Source organism: Loxodonta africana, chromosome 20 (assembly GCF_030014295.1).
Source record: "Loxodonta africana isolate mLoxAfr1 chromosome 20, mLoxAfr1.hap2, whole genome shotgun sequence".
Classification (NCBI taxonomy): domain Eukaryota; kingdom Metazoa; phylum Chordata; class Mammalia; order Proboscidea; family Elephantidae; genus Loxodonta; species Loxodonta africana.
The window spans coordinates 22,146,703-22,169,401 of record NC_087361.1 but is presented as its reverse complement, the minus strand read 5'-3'; the positions used below and the strand labels follow the sequence as shown (position 1 = coordinate 22,169,401).

At 36.3% G+C, this 22,699-nt stretch overlaps 1 protein-coding gene across 2 annotated transcripts in view; it reads left to right on the top strand.

Annotated features, from left to right (window-relative positions):
- The window catches only part of EPHA3 (EPH receptor A3), a 281,745-nt gene extending 259,913 nt beyond the window's left edge, over window positions 1-21,832 (top strand). The window contains exons 13-15 of one of the 2 annotated variants that reach the window (XM_003410338.3): window positions 312-505; window positions 15,546-15,701; window positions 21,727-21,832. In XM_003410338.3, coding sequence (XP_003410386.2) covers window positions 312-505; window positions 15,546-15,701; window positions 21,727-21,832 — 456 coding nt within the window. Of the gene's footprint in view, window positions 1-311; window positions 767-15,545; window positions 15,702-21,726 lie in introns of those variants that run through there. The other variant, XM_064273084.1, reaches the window with a different exon arrangement.
- Window positions 21,833-22,699: the final 867 nt, after the last annotated feature.

Below are 22,699 nucleotides of genomic sequence, written 5' to 3'. Positions count from 1 at the left end.
CCAGATAATGATTTCCTTATAACTCACTGCATTTCCTTTATCATTGAACATTGCTTTTTATTTTAATCTGGAAACGATTAAACAAACTCTTCTTTCCTAAACTTATTTTCTTTCTCTAGATCTTCTTTATAGAGTATTTTTGAGCATGAACAACTTCTTACTCATTTGACAAGCTGTTATCCTTTTAGGCAATTTAAATAAGAGCTTGATTTTATTGAAACTTTAAAACATTTATGTTAGTGTGTCCAGCCCATGGAAAAGTAAAATAAAGCCCACCTCTTAAGTTCCCAGAAACTTTGCTTCTCACACAGGTAATTAAAGCTGTGGATGAGGGCTACCGACTGCCACCCCCCATGGACTGCCCAGCTGCCTTGTATCAGCTGATGCTGGACTGCTGGCAGAAAGACAGAAACAACAGACCCAAGTTTGAGCAGATTGTCAGCATTCTGGACAAGCTTATCCGGAACCCCAGCAGTCTGAAGATCATCACCAGTGCGGCGGCAAGGTGACACATCCGATTTTGCGTCCTGCGTTCACTCTGAAGTTAATGTGTTTGTTTTCTCCAAAGCATTAATTTTTGTTCTCCCACTCCTCCGATGGCGTTCTTTGAAATTTGTATTCCTCAAGACTGGAGAGTCGTGTTTTTTGTTCATTTGTTTTTCCCCTTCCAGGAGAAATTCTCATGCAATTTAATGGTAGTGAGGCCATTCAGAGATTTTTTTTTTAACCTCCATCCTGACTAGAGGTAACTCTACATTCAAGCTTATAGAAGCCTCTGGTAAATAGGAACCATGGCCCCGTAGTGCTGCTTTTCTTTTCACTCTCCATTATTTTTAAAAAAAGCAATTCTGGGAGTGGTGGGAATTCGATTAAAGTCCTGATTTATTCCTCATTTAAAATATAGCTTCAAATAACAATAGCAACCCTTCCAAAACATTGTGCTGGCTAGCAAATGCAATTTTCCTCATTGAATTAAACAAATATTTGTTTAACCAGTGTTGTGTACCAATTACTCTCTTAGAAATTTTGGAGGGTAAGATAAGGTTTGTGACCGGTACTAACACAAATGTCAGCACACAATAACTATAGTACAAGGCAGAACGCATGACATCCATTACGTTTTATGTACCTTCCTCCCAACTGAGAATCTCTGGGTCCTCCCAATGGTTTTGAAGACTGTTCTTTGCAGCACAGCTACAAAGTTCAATGGGAGCAATAGGGAAGGAGAGATTAATTTTGTCAGGGGCCTTATGAGAAGCATTAATGCATTTGGAGTTTCTCAGAGAAACTGTCTTCTTTAATGATTTACATTCTCATTGCACATGTAATAGAAAAACAGTTTGATTAGATTTTGATGGCATACATTATGTTACCGGCTTTTAAATTTTTGATCAAATTTATCATATGAGCTAGTATGCATTTCAGTCCTTTCAAAACACTCCACCTGACAACTGGAGAAGAATTTCAGACCTATTTGAAACTTTTCGCTTTGTGACCACTCACTCAGTGGCTTGAGGATTAGTGAGCCGGTGATAATCTGATAGGTGCAGGAGAGATTTCTCAGTTACAGTGACTTGTGGGCTGTCTCACACTTCTGTGAGTCTTTGTATAAACAGTTGCTTCTGGAAATCTATTTTTCATTTTGCTGTCTCTGGTTTCCATTCATACTAGCCTTCCCTCTTGTTTTCCTTGCTAGAAAGCATAGTAACTAAAGCTAACATTTCAATGCATGAGAAATTCCTTGCTTTTCACCTTACATTGTCTGTTTAAATATCCGTGTGTGATTCTGTGTGTGTGTGTGTGTGTTTGCGAGAACGAGAGGGGGTGAGAGAGAGGATATATATATACCCTCAAAGAATTTAAGAAATAAAGAATTTATTATGCTTTAGAATCAGATTTAAAAAAGATTTCGTAGCTTCATTATAACTTTCCCAAAACTCGTTTCCAAAAACCAACCCAAACCCAGGGCTGTCGAGTCGATTCCAACTCAAAGCGACGCTATAGGACAGAGTAGAACTGCCCCCATAGAGTTTCCAAGGAGCGCCTGGTGGATTTGAACTGCTGACCCTTTGGTTAGCAGCCGTAGCACTTAACCACTACACCACCAGGTTTTCCAAAACTCGTTTAGCGCATGTATATTTCTTGGAATTACAGGCAGAGAAAAAAAAAAATTGTAAATTTATGCTAACTATAACAACATTCTTATTGTATCTTTAGAGTAGAAATGATTTTATAGTTTACTCCTGTTTTCTATTCTGTGATTTTAGGACATGTGTTTATCAGTTTTCAGTTCTTAATATTTACAGATATTTTATTGAAATTTTAGAAAATTGACCTGTTTGGAAACTATGTTCAATAAGAAATAACTAGAAATATAACCTCAAAATGCATAGATTTACTGCTATACATATACTTTAAAATATCCTCTAGGTGCGTGTATTTGTGTGGGTGGGTGTACATGTATGTGTGTGTAAAATGCATATTGGAAATAATCTCAGTTGTTGAATGCCACAGAGCACAGAGGTATTTTTGGTCATGATGAGGCTGAATATTTATAAATTAAGGAAAATTTCAGAACTTTATTTAAAGAACTACCTTTAGAGTGCACATAAATCCACAGTATTAAGTGATATGTGTAAATGCTACATAATGATGACTTAATGTGACTTGTGTAAAAGTATTATGTAATGCATTATTGGAAGGAGTTGTCTATTTTTTACACAGTTGCTTTTTTTTAACCAACAATCATCTGTAATTACGACTTTCAAATTAATAATTTGCTAATTAGTACCCCTTACAATATAGCATATGACCTTTTATCTTAAAAGGAATGATTACATTAAGCATACATGATACAGTTTTTGTATTATATTTGAATAAGATGAATAAGGATAACCTGAACCAAAGCTTTAATATCAACATGTAAGAAATACAAATTATTTAGACAGTATACAATACTGGAGAAGCCGGCACAACTTGTACAAGGCAAGGTCATGGACTCTACATAGACACATTGAAACTCCTTGAGGGACCAAATTACTGGACTCAGGGCTGTGGGGACCATGGTCTCAGGGAATGTCTAGCTCAACTAGCATAACATAGTTTATAAAGAAAATGTTCTACGTTCTACTGTGGTGAGTAGTGTCTGGGGTCCTAAAAGCCTGTGAGTAGCCATCTAAGATAATCCACTGGCCTCAGCCCTTCGGGAACAAGGGAGAATGAAGAAAACTTAAGACATACGGGAAAGATTAGTCCAAAGGACTAATGGACCATGACTACCATGGCCTCCACCAGACAGAGTTCAGTACCAGTAGATTGTACCTAGCTACCACCACTGACTGCTCTGACAGGGACCACAATAGAGGGTCCCAGACAGAGCTGGAGAAGAATGTAGAACAAAATTCTAGCTCACAAAAAAAAAAAAAAAAAAAGACTTACTGACCTGATAGAGACTGAAGAAACCTTGAGAATATGGCCCCCAGACACCCTTTTAGCTCAGTAATGTAGTCACTCCTGAGGTTCACCCTTTAGCCGAGGGTCAGACAGGCTCATAAAACAAAATGAGACTAAAAGCGCACAACAGCCCAGGGACAAGGACTAGAAGGCAGAAGGAGACAGGAAAGCTGGTAATAGGGAACCCAAGGTCAAGAAGGGAGAGTGTTGGCATGTCATGGGGCTGTTAACCAATATCATAAAACAATATGTGTACTAACTGTTTAATGAGAAGCTAGTTTGTTCTTTAAACCTTCATCTAAAGTGTGATAAAAAAAAAAATCTTTAGGGGATCACTAAGATTGAATTTAGTTATAGATCCTCAAATAAACTGACCCATAACTTATCCCATAACCGTGAATCTCTGTCCTAAACTTCACAGAGAGAGATGACACAGGCTCCTTTGGAAATTCACCTGACAGTTTAACAACCAACAAGATTATAAACTTGTCCTTCTCTGGGCCATACAGTCCTCATTTTGTACCCTCAAGACATTTCTTTTGATCTTTACTCTATAGTACTCACAGCAAAGAAAAATATCTTTTCAGCTCTTTCCATATCATGGAGAAGTACACTCAAACCATGTAAAATGATCTAGGAATAGTTAACCCCAATTTTATAGGAGAATATATCAGGATACGTCTTAATGTTCTAATTTTAACATATTGTTAAATTCAAGTTTTACATTCTTATGAAAATATATTGAAAGATATTATTTTCTCCTAATATTTACTCTTTAATGCTTGATAAAATTTCATGTGTTTTTGCCACAAAGCATGCCATTTTAGGAAAAATATTAATTTTTTTCCAAAACAGTCATCCATCTTGTCATTAATATAAACATTTTCCAATCATAGTTGTATTTTACTTATTGCCATGTATGTTTTACATGCAATGGGCAGATTATATCATTAGAAATTTAAGATCAATAACATCAAGTTGCTATGGATGGAACAATGTCTAGAAATCTTATTTTTTTCCTTTAGAAAATTTGCTTTTCCACTTTTGACAAGAATTATTTAATCCTTTTTCATAATGTATTAAACTCATGCTCTTTCCACTTAAATTTTTCAGTGATGCCCTTGATACATGCTATATGGAGAGTATAGAAATCATTAGATGGAAATATCCAATAACAAAACAAAAACTTACTGGCACTTGCACCCACTCATCTATTTCTTTCCTTAGTTACAAGGGAGAAATTGTCCCTCTTCTTGTCAAAGGAAAATTCTTTCACATGTCTTCTGGATCTCATCCTTTCCCGCCTTCTCAAAATTTTTCTTTTCTCAATTTCTCTCTTTCTGCCTCTTCCTCTCTTTGTATCTCCTACATTCTCAGTCTCTTTCTCTCCGCAGGGTCATCGCTGTAAATATACACATATATTCTTTTACATTGTTTCTCAATGTTTTTCTGGTGATGAGTCTCCTGGGATACTTAATAAAAGTACAGATATCTAGATCTAACCCAATCAACTGATTCAGAATCTCTAGGAAAGGGAAAGGGAATTTGGGTGTTTGATGAGAACTCCAGGTGATTTCTCATCAAGCCATGAGGAGAAGTTAGGAGACACTGCTTGTCCATAACACCTTTGCTGGACCCACATCTCTGCCACCTACTTTCCAAATTTGCTAACATGCTAACACTCTTCACAGCCAAGCTTCTCAAAATAATGATCTCACAGATAACTCAAGCTTAGTAGGTCAAGATTTGTCTCTTTATTTTTTTCCATTGGGTTGATCCATCCATTCTCTTCCCATCTTAATTAAAGAAATCAACACCTACTCATTAGCCCAATCAAGATTGGAGCAAGTCTTGACACCTCTTTCATGCCCTCTACACTTTGATCCAGTTGATCACTGGATCCACGTGACCCATCTCTGTCCATTTCCACTGTAGCCCTCATCTATGACTGTTTCCTCTTCTGACCTGGGCCAGTGTAATAGATTACTACCTTTCAGCCTGCTTCCATTCTTGCCCCAATCCAGGAATTTTTTTCACATGACCTTCAGAATTTTCCTGTCAAAACATATATCGTGTAGTTCCTGTCCCCCATTTAAGATGATTTTTGGATTCCCATTATACTTAGGGAAAGAAATCTAGACTCCTTTTGATGGTTGAAAAAGCCCTGACTCTCCAATGTCATTTTTTCTTTCAAGTATTTATTTATTTATTCAACTCTTTATTTTATGCCAACCTACACTATGCTGGGCACTGTGTTAGACTCTGGAGAAAAGTGAAGATAAATATAGTTCCTGACATCCTGGAGCTTACATTATTAAAAAAAAAAAAATGAGTTCTTATCAAATTAATTCTGACTCAGGTGGTCCCATGTGTGGCAGAGTAGAACTATGCTGCGTAAGGTTTTCAATCGTTGATTTTTCAGAAGTAGGTCATCAGTCCTTTCTTCCCAGGCACCTCTGGGTAGACTCAAACCTCCAACCTTTCAGTTAGCAGCTGAATAAGTTAACCATTTGCACCATTCAGGGAAGGTACAGTAAACAATAGACAAGTACAGATTATGGAGAAGAAAAAAAAAAGATGACCATGATAGACAATAAAAATATGGTTGAGAAAGAGCTCTCTGTGGAGGTGGCATTGAGTTGTGATTTGAAGGAAGGAAAAGATCCAGCTGTTTAACAAACCCCAGAAAAAAGCACTCTTGGCATAGGAAAAAGGAACTGCAACTGCCTGAGATGAGAGTTTGGAGGGTTGTAGGAAGCAGCAGAAGGGTAAACAGGAAAAGAAGAGTGTGTTTTGAGTCTAGAGAGGAAAAGAGAAGCCAGAGCACCTAAGACCATGGTAAAGATTTTAGAAAAATTTTTTTCTTAAATACGCAAGGAATACATTAATGGATTTAAAATCAGCTGAGAAGGGACATGATTTGATTTACATGCTTATTTTGTAGAAACCAAACCAAACCTGTTATCATCAAGTAGATTCTGACTCACAGTGACCTTACAGGACAGAGTAGAGCTACCCTATAGCACCTGGTGGATTTGAACTACCAACATTTTGGTTAACAGCCTGAGCTCTTAATGCTTGTGTCACCAGGGCTCCTATTTTGTAGAAAAAAAAAAAAAGGAGGGGTGAAATCATAAGGAGGGGTGATTTCAACCTTTCAACCTGTGCCACTCTCACTTCAACAGTACTGTAACCATAGTGACCAACTTCCGATTTCTTCAGAAGCCAAAGCATTTAAGAGAGTAACACATGCTGCCCCCTTGTCTTGGATTTTCATTGGCACCCATCACTGCATAATGTCCCGTCCTCCTTTAGGAAGCAGCTTACACATCATGTATTGGTTGAGGAATTCTCTGCAATTCAATTTAAATGTCAACTCCATTAGCCTGACGAGCATATTACAGAACATGGTGACTAATGAGATATGCAGAGCGATGGAGGAAAAATACAGAGTACTTCCAGATTTTGAACCCAGAGGGCAGTGAGAACAGTGCTCTCATTGACAGTAGTAGGGATAGCATTGGGAAGAACAGGTCTGTGAGACAGATGAGCATATGGACACAATGGGAGTGAGTCCAACAAGAAGGCAGAAGTTCACATCTCAACGTTCAGGGAGAGATTAAAGCTACACATGCAATTTAGAACATTCTGTGTGTAAAGCTAATAAGAGAAGCTACAGTCAGAAACATCTTTAGCAGATACAGATCTCAATCTAGTAATGCCAGTGTTCTCAGTAAGTATAGCCTTTATTTTTCTATAATTATTTAATTTCTGATTGAAATCTTCATATCCCACTGGATTATCAAGAGACTTTAATTATGAATTGTGCAGAATGTGGGTTCATACAGTCTGCCAATGAGACAACCCTCATCCCAATCTGCAAGACTGATTTTCAGGTTCTGTTTGCTGTTTTGGTGCTACCTTCAGCTGAGGGTCCAGAGATATTTTTGAAGCCTCTTAGTGCCTGATTCACTCAGTCTGTAAGCCACTAATTCAAATGTCTACAAGAGTCAAGAAACTAATGGGAATGAGTGAATGCATCTGCCATATGTAATAAGACATGGTGATAGAGCATGGATATATCAGGCTCTTTGTTAAGGACTGTGGAGCCAATCAGTTCTGACAGGTAATTTCCAGTGGATAGCAATCCTGGAAGGAAAAAATATAAATCATAAGTTACTATCCCAATATGTTAACCCACTTCACATGCTCACACCTAGAGAGAAAGAAGACTGTTTCTATTCCAAGTCTTGGTGAGTAGTACCAATTACAGAGCAGAAGAATTACATGAAACCATAGGTGGAAACAAGGAACAATCAGAGGTAGAACAAGACTTGGAACATGCAGAAAACCACAGGTCAGGTAGTTTTCAAAAAATGGATAGAATCAACCATATTATCAAAAGTTGCAGAAGGATGAGAAAAAGAAAACTGAGAAAAAATTGCTTTCAGTTAAGCAATGAGAAGGACATTGAACTCTTTTTAGAGAACTGTTTTGATTCTTTTAGAATAATAGATGAGCTTTGGAATTTTAAGAGGTTAGCTGTAAGCAGATGGTGAAAAGGAAGCGGCAATGAGAAAATAGTATGCTTGAGAAGTTTAGAAAAGAACATAATCACAGTGCATGTGGGTAGAAGGGTAAAAATAAAGCACCCCCTCTTTTTTTAAGAATTGGAAAAATCTTTCTTAAAGAGGTTCCTGATAGCAAAAATTGCTCTAAAAATAAATAGAAAATAATCTTACGATGATTATTACTTCACCATAACCCAGTATAGCTTCATATACTTCATATACTTCACCATACATGCTTTTTTATACAAATAAAGGAAATAAATAAAGTTTATTTATTAAATTATTTTTCAAAGATGAGTTTTATAATAAGTACTAAACCAAAAAAAAAAAAACAAAAAACCCATTACCGCCAAGTCAATTCCAATTCATAATGACCCTATAGGACAGGGTCAAACTGCCCCACAGGGTTTCCAAGGAGCACCTGGTGGCTTTGAACTACTGACCTTTTGGTTAACAGTCGAACTCTTAACAACTAAGCCACTGGAGTTTCCAATATAATGTTATCTGGATTCTTCTTTAAATCCAAATATAATGCTATCTGGATTTAAATAAGAAGCCCTGGTGGTGTGGTGATTAAAAGCTCAGCTGCTAACTGAAAGGTCAGCGATTCGAATCCACCAGGTGCTCCTTGGAAACCCTATGGAGCAATTCTTTTAATTTTTGTATATTTATATAATATGATATAGAAAAATGACTTGTTCTGTAAATTGTAGAATTTCACCATCCAGGTCATCAGATTCTTCAATACTACTATAAATTGATGGCATCGAAATTCTTGACATAATGTATTAAAAGATCTATTCAATACACTTGGGATGAGATTCTTCAGACTCAGTTGTACTTAATTTAATTGAAATGATTTTAAAATATATTGTTTTATTGAATCAATTGCTAATTTTGAGATTTGTTTTTATTAATGTGCAGAATAAATAGTAACAAAAATAAGTAATACTCTTATTTTTCCCTGTTAACAGCACTAAACTAGCCTTAATTAAAAAAAAAAAATGATTCCTAAATGTACACAGTGTAATTCTTTTTGATAATAACTTCACTTTTGAACTATGTCCTTCAAGATAAATCTACTGACCATAAAACTATCTGCCATTATTTCTCAAAATGACTTTGACCTCATAATCTGAATTTGACAAGGTGATTTTCCTCACCGAACAAATATGATACAGACATTTTAGAGGGAATCAAATATGCCAAATACCCAGGTGATTATTTTTTTTTCCTTAATCTGAAAAATCAAAGGAGCAAACTTTAGCACTGGGAGGAGTTAAACCAGATGTAATATCTATAACTGCGAAGATCTAGATCCTTAAGCTCTAAAGATAATTACAATAAACACAATGACTTTTTCTACTTAATGAGTCATTTATGTACTAGTGTCCTGTTGGGAACTATCTATAGTCAAATGATTTTTAGTTACTGATGACAAATTAAATTAATTTAATTCTATCTGTATTCTTAATGTTAGAGAGAAAAAGATTCAGAACATTATTAATCCATATTAAAAATATTTAACAAATCAAAGATTTTCCCCCTGAAATATAGTGAGAAGACATCACTAGAAATAAAAGTAATTAAAAATAAGCTTACAAGACACAAAAATTGTATTCTTAGATAATAACAGAGGATAGGTATTATTAATAGATTACCTTTAAGGCATTACTCTTTAAAAGAATTTTTATTTCAGCAGTGTTATTATTTTTCTTATGTAAATACACTAAATTTAATATATTCCCTGAAACTTTTCACAACAGATAAAAATAGGATATTTCTATCACTGTAGCATATAAAATTTTATAAGAAAAATGTGTATGAAATTATAAGAAAATGTATATAAAAAGCATATAAAATTTCACTGTTATTGACATCTACTTGTGAACTCTATAGGCAACTACTTATTCATTCAAGAAATGTATGTGAAGCACAATTTTTGATACGTGAAATATAAAGCCATTTGTTAAGGAAAACAAAATCTCGAAAGGATAACTTAACATTCACTCCTAGTGATTCTGAATTCTAATATTGAAATACAGCCATTCTCAGAAGATATCCTTGGAACCTACAGTTGTTTACTGGCATTTGTTCCCCTATAGGGTCGCTAAGAGTAGGACTGCACATGATGGCAATAGGTTTGGTTTTGGTTTACTCAGTGCTCATTTGTATGGATCCCATTTACAGGTATAATAGGGGTCGATGGGAAGAAAATATATGTGCACCTCTCTAAAGCAATAGTATGAAGCCACGCAAAAGAACATTTCACAAACCTAAATACAAGGAGGTAGAGAGAAAGGGAGGAAAGTTATTTTTTGCTTCCCCTGAGCAAACATATAATTTCCATAATTTCTTTTTAATGACTGTGGTCTGTGGCCAGTAGGTACTGATTTATGAAAAGCTGTAAAAGATCAGGTGGAACTCTGCAGGACATCGTTTACAGCCGCATGGATTGAAACCTATCTAATTTGTCTAGTAAAAGTGTGAGCTCACGGTGCACATCACCCAGCCTATAAATTTCCCTTTCAGACCCCATGTCAGGGGCTGGGTCTAAAAAAACGCCAATGCCTGCATCTGCTCAAAAAGCCCAGATTCCCTTGGTGCGCATGAAGAGACATCACAGGCTCTTCACAGTGAGAGACAAATTCCTATCCATTGATAAACTCTCCAGATGTCCTCTCGGAGGAGGAAAGGAACCAATTTTTATTTGAAATCCCCAGAGAAATCCTGGAAGTGGAAAAATGATACTTTGCAGGGCTAGTTATTCTGAGGTCACTGACATTAAAATTAGGTCATTTTTTTTTGTGTTGGTTGTACTTTGATCCAAGTAATAAACATAAAAACTCAGTTGGGGTCACTCTAATCCTTAATCCACACGTCCTGTTCTATTTCAACTTGTTTATACTAATTTTCTCCAAATTCTTGTTGAATACCGCTTTAGTGTTGAGTTTAAAAATACAAGCCATTATAGTTTGAGAAGGAAAAAAATCAGCATTTTTCTATTAGGCGCACTTCATAAATATTCTGAAGAAATGTCCTGGGGTTTGATTCTTCGTACTCGCAAACCCATAAATAAAAAAGTATTGCTATTCATGGGACAAAGAGTCGACATTAGGTGATAGGCTACAGCTACCGTAGACAGCCAAGCTGTAGTGTGTGAGGGTGTGTATCTCTGTGTGCGCCTTTAGAAAACTGAGTATCATACCACTCCCTCCTCTTGGTCTTACTTTATTTTTCTCATAAAATTTTCACACACATGATTTATCCTTTTTCTGTTGATTTTGTTTACTGGTTCAATGACTTACCCAACTGGTCCAATGTCGTATCTAGTGACAAAAGCTACTTCACCCAGGATAGCCACGCTAAAACAATTCAGGGATATTGTATAAATTTGGGAACCTGAATTGTTTATCTGTATCCTCAATTCCTCAAAATTTTGGGCAAAAGACAAAATTAAGAAATTTTTAATTATGAAATAAAATTTTTATTTTCTGAATGAGTAATTATAAAAGAATTACATAAAAATATTGGTATTCTCAAAGGTATCTGATTTATAAAATGTTAAACGTATATTTTAAAGTTTTCTAAATAGTCTAAAGAAAAGAAAATTAATGCTTTGTAAATTAATATCTGGCTTCCTTTCTCTCTCATTCTTCCTTTAATTTTAAGATAACCACTAAAGGTTAGTTAAAACTAAACTGTATAATATACATATACCTTATAAAACTCCGTAATTTTAATTTGGAATTCAAACATTTTTGGTAGAGAGGATTGAAATAGTTGAGCGTAGTGAAAAGAGGTTTGAAAAATTCCTCCACGTACAATGGTCCCTCACTTCACAAATGATCATGGCAAGGAGGGAATTCACTATTGTTCTATATCTTTCACCCGTACCCGTTGCTGTCGAGTCGATTCCGACTCATAGCGACCCTATAGGACAGAGTAGAACTGCTGCATAGAGTTTACAAGGAGTGCCTGGTGGGTTTGAACTGCCAACCTTTTGGTTAGCAGCCGTAGCTCTCAACCACTACGGCACCAGGGCTTCCATATCTTTCACAGAGGATGAAAGTGGAGGCAGAAAAAAAATATGTTGCCATTTTTTTCTTAAGCTGAGCATTAAAATTGCATTAAATTTTGATCCTTTTCATAAAATAAATTTAACATATTACACACACAAAAAAAAAAGCCAGGAAAAATAGTCAATTTATGTTCTACTTATATGCTGCTAACAGCAGCATACAGTTCTTGGGCACAATATAAAATTTCCAGGACTTAACCAACTTCAAGCTCACATTTAAGCATGGCTCTCATGTATCAGGCAGTGAATTGGAGAGGCTTCACCGATAGTACCAGCAACCCCAAACAAAAATCTCTTTAAATTGAAGAGACAGAATAAGCCAATTTATGACTTCTTCATTTAAAACATGAGCTTTTACCACATATCCTAGAAGATAATCAATGACTACTATTCATACAAAAAAACACTACGTATACAGTTTAATGGTCTGGATGGTTCATTTTGCTATCATTTCGTGCTTTTTCTAGTAATATTATTGGTATTAGAACCTAGTAGTCTAGCTGGTTTCTAAAATAAGAACAAATGTATTTCTATATCCATTTCATTTGTTTCGGTGTCTTCTGACAATTCTAAATCTTGCATTTAAGTACTTGAAATTATGGACTTCATGTAGGCAAATCATTCATTTTAAGCATATAAGGAAACATAAAGTTCTAGTTTTAAAAATACCTAATGGTGTGGATTTTCAAAATGATAATTTTGAAAAGGTTCAGGAAGTTGGTGCAGATTAAATCCAACAACAATATTACAAAACATGAAACATTCTGAATGATAACTCAAAAATAGTAAAAATACAAAAGTCTCTTCCCAATCATAAAAAAAAAAAAGTGTCATTGTTAGGTGCCATTGAGTTGGTTCAGCTCATAGCAACCCTATGTATGACAGAAAAAACACTGCCCAGTCCTGTGCCATCCTCACAGTTGTTTCCATGCTGGAACCCATCATTGCAGCCACTGTGCCAATCCATCTCGTTGAGGATCTTCCTCTTTTTTGTCGACCTTCTACTTTACCAAGCATTGTGTCCTTCTGCAAGGACTGGTCCCTTCTGACAACATGTCCAAGGTACTCGAGATGAACTCTCACCATCCTCACTTCTAAGGAGCATTCTGGCTGTACTTCTTCCAAGACAGACCTGTTCATTCTTCTGGCAGTCTGCGGTATATTCAATATTCTTCATCAGCACCATAATTCAAAAGCATCAATTCTTGGTTCTTCCTTTATTTATTGTCCTGCTTTCCCATGAATATGAGGTGATTGAAAATACCATGGCTTGGGTCATGCAGACCTTAGTTCTCAAAGTGACATCTTTGCTTTTTAACACTTTAAAGAAGTCTTTTGCAACAGATTTGCCCAATGCACATTACCTTATGTAAGAATAATGAATTGCTAACTGTTAGTCCTTACTATGCATTGGCACCCTTCTAAGTGATACATACATATGCTCATTTAATCTTCATGAAATCTGTGTTATTATTACTATCCTCATTTTAAAAATGAGAAAGCAGACCAGGCAAGTATATCACTCAGGGTCACACAGCTCATATGCAGTAGAGCCAGGATTGAACCCAGGCCTTACGGTTCTAGTATCTGTGCACTCAACAATTATAGTTCACAAAATATAAAAATCAAAAAGGCCACATCGTAGGCCACAAATAGCTTCAGAGAATACAGGAAAAATGCAGTATGAATAAAGTTTCACCTAAATAGCATCGTAGTCAAGAATGTAGGCTTTGGTACAAAATAATGTTTGCCCTAATCTCTAGGTCACGCAAAAGGTTTATGCTTGACTACTAACCTAAAAATTGATGACTTGAACCCACTCAGCAGCACCATGGAAGAAAGGCCTGGTGATCTGCTTCCACAAAGATTACAGTCAAGAAAACTCTATGGAGCAGTTCTACCCTGTAACACATGGGGTCACATGAGTTGGAAATGACTTCACGGCAGTGCGTTTGGGTTTTGGTTTCGCTGATTCCGATTCTGCCTCTTTTGCCTGAGGGAAGTTAAATTGTAATTTAAGCTCTTAATTTTAACTTTGACATCTATTAAAGGGGAGGTATTTAGTATCAGTGCTTAACTAATGGTGTGAGGATTAACCAAAGAAAAACAGTTTCTCTTGAGTCTGTTCCGACTAATGGCTACCCCATGCGTGAAAAGTAAAATGGCACATCAGACGGTTTTCAGGGTCATGAATCTTCAGAAGCAAATTGCCAAGCCTTTCTGCCAAGGCACTTCTGGATGAGTGAGAAGTGCCAACCTTTTGTGCCACCCAGGGACTCTTGGGTTTGAGGATTAAGGTCCTTCATATCTATGAAATATACTTAGCCTCATGAATATTCAATGTAATCATTATTACTATTGTTATTATTATTCATCTGAAAACAAGACCCTTCATAAGTACTTTATACTCAAGCTCTCTTTCTTAAAAGAAAAGAGATAAAAAGAGAGAACAATCAATGATCTACCTAGTGACTGGTTCCAGTCGTATGAGTCAAACAACAAATAAAAAGGTCATTAAGAGCCGAAAAACATTCCAAAGCCTGCTTCTTTTGGCCCTTCACAGACTCAAAAGTAGTCTCCTCAGCTTATCTTACACATTCCATCTGTTCTTTTGAATCAGTAGATCCTGTTGGTAGTCTGAGATCTATGATCAGACCAGTAGGTTTTAAAACAATCCTAGAAGTCCCTTTTTTAATGCTGGCTGAATTGTGCAACATTTATCAGTATCTACACCTCTAGCTACCTTCCTACCTACCTACCTATCTATCTACCTACCTATCTATCATCTATCTATCTTTCTATCTATCATCTATCTATGTCATAAACTCCATTTGATGTTGTCAGCCATGCAAAAATTTCATTTATTGTTGCTCATCTACATGTTTCGATTCCTCTTGTAATTTTTATTTGTAATACTTTTGACATTACTTATATCTGTGCCTACATCATATCCTGCTGTAAGGATAGCCTAGATGTTCAAATCACCCTTCAGACAGTAACCTGTCCGATATCTACAATGAACATCCAGTTGGCAGGATTTAATTTTGGAAAATGATTCCATCGCTTAAGCATAATGCAAAGTATTCAGTGTCTTGTCTTCTATAAGTATATTCTGAATTACCACCATTTTGGTAATGGTTTAACAAATTAAATTACAATAAAGTATGTATGAACATATTTATGTCTTTCACTGGTAAAGTTTCAATGATTTAAAAAGCAGCCGCGACTGGAGAAGGGAGCACTTAGAGAAGACGATTACACAGCATTCCTTCAAGCTGCCAGCTTGAACAGATGAAGCCTTCATGGCAGATAAATTCCGCAAATAAACAGGAACACCACATGAAGTCTGGAAGTTCCTGCTGATGTTGGTGTCAAATTTTGACATGCAGCAACTCTGCTGATTTCTGACCTCCTCCCTTTGGTGTTTTCCTTTCTTGCAGGCCATCAAACCTTCTTCTGGACCAAAGCAATGTCGACATCACTACCTTCCGCACTACAGGTGACTGGCTTAATGGTATCCGGACAGCGCAGTGCAAGGACATCTTCACGGGCGTGGAGTACAGTTCTTGTGACACCATAGCCAAGATTTCCACAGAGTAAGAAAAGTTTTTATTGAGAATGAATGATCCTAAACTTTCTAGCAAAAGTACATAGTTCGGATTAATGTGTTATAAAATTTTTAACTGGACCTCTGAGGTACTTATTTGTCTCCTCTCACCATTTCACTGGGCCCAGGTTTCTTTGTGAACCACACCTTCTGGATTGTTGTATCTCGATGTATCTTCTTCACTCGTTAATATATATGTCCTTCTTCAGATAGGCCAGTAGATATACACCCATACCTATAACCACAGACCCAAGACATTAGTTTAAAACATAACCAGACATAGAATAATGATAATTACTCTCTGGCATAGACTTTATTCATAAGGAACTACAGTTGGGAACTGGAAAATGATGAGCTAGAAGCCATACTCTTTATCTCTCTGTGTTTGAAAGCCAGTTTTACTTCATTTTTGATATGACTACATCACTTTTGCTTTTCCTGTGCAGTGACTTTTTCTGCATTCTCAGGCACATAGCTAAAAATGGCTTTCTTAACTTTTCGTTAGATGGCCTCATAGTACCACTCTACTGACTGGAGTCTAACTCTCTTAATTCTAAATATCCAGGGGAAAGATTCTGATGGGCTTAGCCTCGTTCATAGATTGGCACCACCTGATAAGCAAAAGGTCCACGGTTTGAATCCACCAGCTGCTCCTTGGAAACCGTATGGAATATGGGGTAGTTCTACTCTGACCTATAAGGTCGCTATGAGTTGGAATCGACTCAAGGGCAATGGTTATTTTTTATTTTTTTTAGTCATTACTGGCTGAAAGAATCAGGGTAAAAGTATGAAATTGACTTGAGGGTCCCTTTCCTGAGGGTAGAAACCCTGGTGGCATAGTGGTTAAATGCTACAGCTGTTAACTAAAAAGGTTGGCAGTTTGAACCCACCAGGCACTCCTTGGAAACTCTATGAGGCAGTTCTCTGGCCTATAGGGCCACTAGAAGTTGGAATGGACTCTCCAGCAATGCGCTTGGTTTTTAGTTTTCCTGAGGGTAGCACTATGGACTTTCCCAGACAAGAAGGATTTGTGCTGGGATGACACATTAAAAAAGTTGTCTAAAATATTGTAACTTGCGCGGTCTGTTTGGAAACTGCCCATCTTTCTGTCAGAGTCTATCGTTGATCTTTGTTACATTAAATAAACTGTTCAGTCCCCTCAAATTCTTTTGTCCTGTCCCCTCCAAACTAACATTTGAATACTTAAATGCTGTTTTGGATATCATTGCCACCCTGTCAATCATTTACACAAAGCCACCATGGAGAGGAACAGACTAGACGTCAAAAAGGAGAGTGCAGCATAATTAATAGAGTTAGAAATGCCCAACGAATAAATAAGTTGATAGTTTATGGTATAACAGTACAATAAGAATCACATAAAACTGCAAAAGAACCTACAGGAAAGGTTTATTACTACTGGAGAGAAGAACTTGTTCTTAACAAATAAATTCACCCCAGTCTATTTAACATGTGCGGACGACATTCCTGCTCGAAGTAGAATACAGTGTTTATCGAGTGGATTTCTGACCCAGTAGGCAATTTGTTTTGAGATTCCGTGATAGTTATTTTGATCAGACACAATCCCAGGATATAGTGAGGTATTTAAGTATTTTTATAAATTATTATTTTAGTATATAAACTGTTGGGGCTATGAAATACAAGGCACCTGCTTTAAAACACAAAAGCACAGTAAAAGAACAAACATTACGTTGACGATTTCCACACCATTGTCAGATTTACAAAGTCAAACTTATACAAATGTTTATTCTCAATAAAATATCAACACTCAGGGCTTTCAGATAATGAAACACTATATTGAAGTGGATGAGGCAGAACACAGTTAATAAGATTAACTGCTAGTTCACAATTTAAATATAGCCGGTACAACCTTGTGAATACAGTAAGAATATTATTTGCTAAAAAAAAAAAAAGGTGCAGTGACAGCATTTGTTATACTTCCAAGTTAATGATGTATTTGACTCAACAAACCAGTGTTGGATGTTAGGTTCTTTGAGGTTGGTTAAAATATTTTCACTTAATTATGATTACTATTTAAACAATCTGTGAATATCCTTCAAGATGAAAGTTGACTTTTCCTGAGAGACTTGGGTCTTTCAGGTTTGTCCTTTGCAGAAAAAAAATGATCCCAGTGTCTCTGTATTTCACCCTCCCTGATGGTTATTGCTTCTTCTGTCCTTTCTCTTAATTTCAGGAACATATAGAATCAACGTTTATTGACCTAATGCTCCTTGGAAGGAATCCTTGCAGCGCTGTGTACATCATAGCCATCAAAACCAATTGCCGTCAAGTCAGTTCCGACTCATAGCAACCCTTTAGGACAGAGTAGAGCTGCTGCACAGGGTTTCCAAGGAGCAGTTGGTGGGTTTGAACTGCTGACCTTTTGGTTAGCAGCCTAGCTGTTAACCACTGTGCCACTAGGGCTCCATGTACATCATACTCCTAGTTTATATTACAAAATGAGAATAAAAAAAAAAAATTTACTATGCTCATAATTTGGGGCCATGGCGGAACAGTGGTTAAGTGTTTGGAAAACCTATGAGGCAGTTCTACTTTGTCCTATAAGGTTACTGTGAGTTGGAATGGACTGGACAGCAATTTTTTTTTTTAAGTGTTCATTATTTGGGTAAATCTAATAAACCAACGTTTTCACCTTACATGCTGTGAAATACTTAGCTTGACATTTTACCTTTCTTCTTGCAGTCTCAGATTTATTATTTGAATTTGGTTACTTTCACTCTCCATTTTTCTTTTTGTGTTATCCAGACTCATTTCAGAATATGATTTGCTTAATCAAAAAAAAAAAAAAAACTAGAAAGTCTCCTATAAGTATGCCTTAAGAGAGAATATTGATTTTTTTCTTTCCTTTCCAGACTATCCAACCACAGAAAAAGCTCAATAGAGCTTCACACTAAATAAAAATGAATTTATTTTAAAGGATTTCATTTACATATGAACTACTTAAATCATCTAATTTTCAAATAAAGTCCCCCAAAACATGCAGTTTTATTCAGTCAACCTGACATCATTTTTAAAATATTATTTCATAGCGTAAGATGGATCCAGGAAGTTTAAGGTGGACAAAGAAAGAGAAAAAGAACCAGGACAAGAATGACAAGAATCTGAAAGAAAAAATCAACAGTGTGTGAAATGAATACTAGGCAGATTAATTGCTGTTGTGTCATCTCGATGCACCCTTTGATGCCATTTTCAAAATTCCTTTGCCTATGAAGGAGTAGATGCCACATCTGAAAACTGTGCTGCGCTTTAGTCTTGATTTTTTCTGCCACTATTCTGAATAAGATAGTCAAAATGAGCACATCGGGAGTGTTATCAAGACTGCAACAGCTGTAAATTTACAACTATGTTGCACATAGTAGGGTGGTGGGCAGAAGACATTGGTGGGGTAGAAAATGTAAGTTAAGGGATAAACTGAAGGCAAAATGTCTTTCTTTATCCCAAAATTCAATATGTTCCTTTGTATTAAATATCAAATAAAAATTTATATATCTTTTCAATTATGTTGGGTTTCTGGAAAGACAATCTGAGTCAGTTTCATGCAGATTTCTTGGGAAGTATGCTTGGGAGCTATATCTGAAAAGGACTGATAAGGGAAAGACCGGACAGAGGGTGTGGTCTCAGCCCTTTCTGTTGGGACAGGAGTTCTAGAGCTGGGATGGCCTTCTACAGTTGTCTCAAATTGGTCTGTGAGTTCTTTATACTCAAATTTCTCAGAGTTCCAAAAATTAGCTTACTGTATCGGAGCATTTTTTCTGTTTTCTCCATTGTCTTGTTTTTTAAGCTTATAACGTAAGAGACTTGGGAGACACGGGAAAAAAAAAAAAAAAGTCAGGTACTAATAAAAATATGGTATAGAATTTGAAGAAAGATAAGAGAAGAAAAACAAAAAGACTGTGGTTCTGTTGATATCTGTTCTTTTCTCTGCCTCTAGACTCATAACCTGACTTTGTTACAGCAATCGGGGCATGTGAGGAAATGGTCTTCATTTTAAAGATGGAGCCATAACATAATGAATCAAAATCCCATGAAACACACATTCTCAAAAAGCAGGGAAAGAGATAAACATAAAAGGTATATGTTAGTAACCAATCATGGGGATGGCACAGGACTGGGTAGTGTTTTGTTCCATTGTGTAGGGGGCCGCCATGAGTTGGGGCTGGTTCTGTGGCAGCTGACAACAACTCTAAGTGAAGGCTCTCAGTTATACTAAGAGAGTAGAAGATCTGCTGTCACCATGCTTCCCAATTTGCCTTTCTAGTGAAGCAAGGGCAGCTAAAGAATGTGATAAGAGAGGACCCCAGACAAGATACAAGTTGTCCATAGAGAATTTATCAGCTCCTTGAATGGCAACAAGGAGGGATCATACAGGTCATCAGGAACTTTATTCCCAGCCCAGGTGATAAGGATAAAACATGGTCTTGATGAAGACCATGTTATTTAAGCAGTTCATGCTAAAATAACATGTAAATTACTTCTCAGAATGTAACCTATTATTCTTGGCATGCCTTTATTGCTTGGAACTCACTTCTTAAGGAATTCATTAGTTCATTTCTAAGTAGTTGAACTCCTAAGTTTTTCATTTCTTTGTTTATGGTTGCTATAAAGAAACAACCTGGGGGTGTGTGTCTTTCCTTTTTCAATTTGCCTGAACCTCCTTGCCAAATGGTACTTTACTCCTGTGTTAACTTCTTAGGTAAACATATTTTGGACTATTGATTCATTATTTTAGTAAATAAGTGTTGATCAGGGTGCTGTTGATAAACAGAGTATAAAACAGACAAGAATTCCAGCTCATATGGAGCTCACCTTCTAGTGAGAAAAGCCAAAGACTGCAGAAAATAAACCTGAAAGGAAGGCAATATACAGGATGGTGATAATTGCTTTGGAGAAATGTGGAACAAGAGAGGGAATAGGAAGTGCAGGTATGACTGTATGTGTGGGGGGGGGGTTACAACATTAAAAAGGAGGGCCAGGAAAGGTCTCATAAGAGTGTGACATTTGAACAAAGACCTGAATGGTTTGAAAGTATGGCTTACTTACTTGAAACAAAGTATGGCTTACTTACTTGAAACAAGAATATTTATTTAATTATTTGTGGATATTTCTCTCAATCATTTTTCCCTAAATCAAAGTGCATTTGGAATTATAATCATTCTTTTAACGACTCATTTCTGATTTTGACCCATTTGAAATTTAATATCATTGATAAATAGAGATATATAGTTCTCATTTTTTATTTCCTTGAAAGAATAGTGATCAACTTTATACTTTAAAGAGATTGATCAAATTATCTATGGCTGCATAACAAACTGACCCAAAACTCAGAAGCTAAAACAACAACAGTTTACTAGCCATCACAATGTCGTGGGTTAGGAATTTGAGCAAAGCTCAGATGAATGAGCCTTCTGCTCTTGTGCTGGTGTTGATAGTAGTAAGCTGACAGATGGGCTGGTCTGGTATGGAAGGTTCAAGATAGCTTCCTTCATATGCCTGGCCTTGGTGCCATGTTTAAAATAAAAACAAAAAACCTGTATAGCCTCTCCGAATCGTGATCTGAAGGTAGTCAGACTTCCTATATGGCAGCTCCAAGGTCCCAAAGAGAGTGTTTCAAGAGATAAAAAGTTAAAGCTGACGGCTTCTTAAGTACAGAAACTAAAACAATGTCAAGTGCAGATTTGAGTGCAAAAACCAAAAGTGTCTGACATAATCTGTTAGTCAAAGCAGTTCCAGAGCTGGCCCAGATTTAACGGGAAGGGATAAAGAAAGCTCTACAAAGAATTTATGGCCATCTGTATTCTTCCACAGAACAGAGATGAATTAATCAGAATATAAAACTTGTGCAATGCAAAAATCAGAAAATTAGGTCCAAAGCACTGGAATATAGGATCGTGCAAGTTCCATCAGTTGAAAATTTCCTACTTATATCATCTCCAGGAGACCATAATTCTCACCAGATATTTTCTTCTTTTGTACAGTGACATGAAAAAGGTCGGTGTGACTGTGGTTGGGCCACAGAAGAAGATTGTCAGTAGCATTAAAGCTCTAGAAACACAATCAAAGAATGGGCCAGTTCCGGTGTAAAGTACTACTTCCGGAAGGAAACGGCGGCTGTGGAAGACGTAGCATCACTTTGCAGACAGATGATAAAGCTGGTGATCCTGGTGGAAGATCCGAGCCCAATAAGAAACTCAGATATGAGTACAAATGCCTTAAAATAAAATGGAAAAACTCTTTATTTTCCCCTGTTGTTTAGTGGGTGGGTGGGTGGGAGTATGTTGTTTTGTAACTGCTTTCTTATGTTAGAGAATGGATTAAATTAAAATTATTCAATGCAAAATGGTGAAGAATTAGCATAGAGCCATTGATCACAAACTATGATAAAAGCAAAACAAGTGAAAGAACAAAATGATGGCTTTGTTTAGTAACGGCCACAAAAGAAAAGACTTGCAATATTTTTATACGCAGAAGAAAGGTGCAACAGGTATTTTGTTTCTTACAAAAGCAAGCAAAATAGAGGAATTTATACCTCAAACTATCTGGCCATATTTACTACCTTATCATTGTATTATTCTCTTCTATCTGTTAAAAGTTTATAGAGATGAAGTTTGTAGTTGTTTTAAGTACTATACATTTTTAAATTGTTAGCTTCCTTAAGTATTATCATGTAAAAATGTGTCTTAATTTTTGAAAACAAATACATATTTATTTTCTTTCAAATTGTTTTTATTGTTTTATATTTATGCCTTGATGATTTAATTTGGATTTGTTACAGCCAAGTTCCAAATGGTCTCTCAAATTGTCAGCAGTAGGAAAAATGGTTAACATAGAGAATGATGGATTTGTTTCCAGATTTTTTAGCCATCTACTTATATATGTATCTATAGAAGAAAATGAAGAGCCTTGGCAGAGCAAAGGTTAAGCACTTGGATGCTAACCAAGAGGTCGACT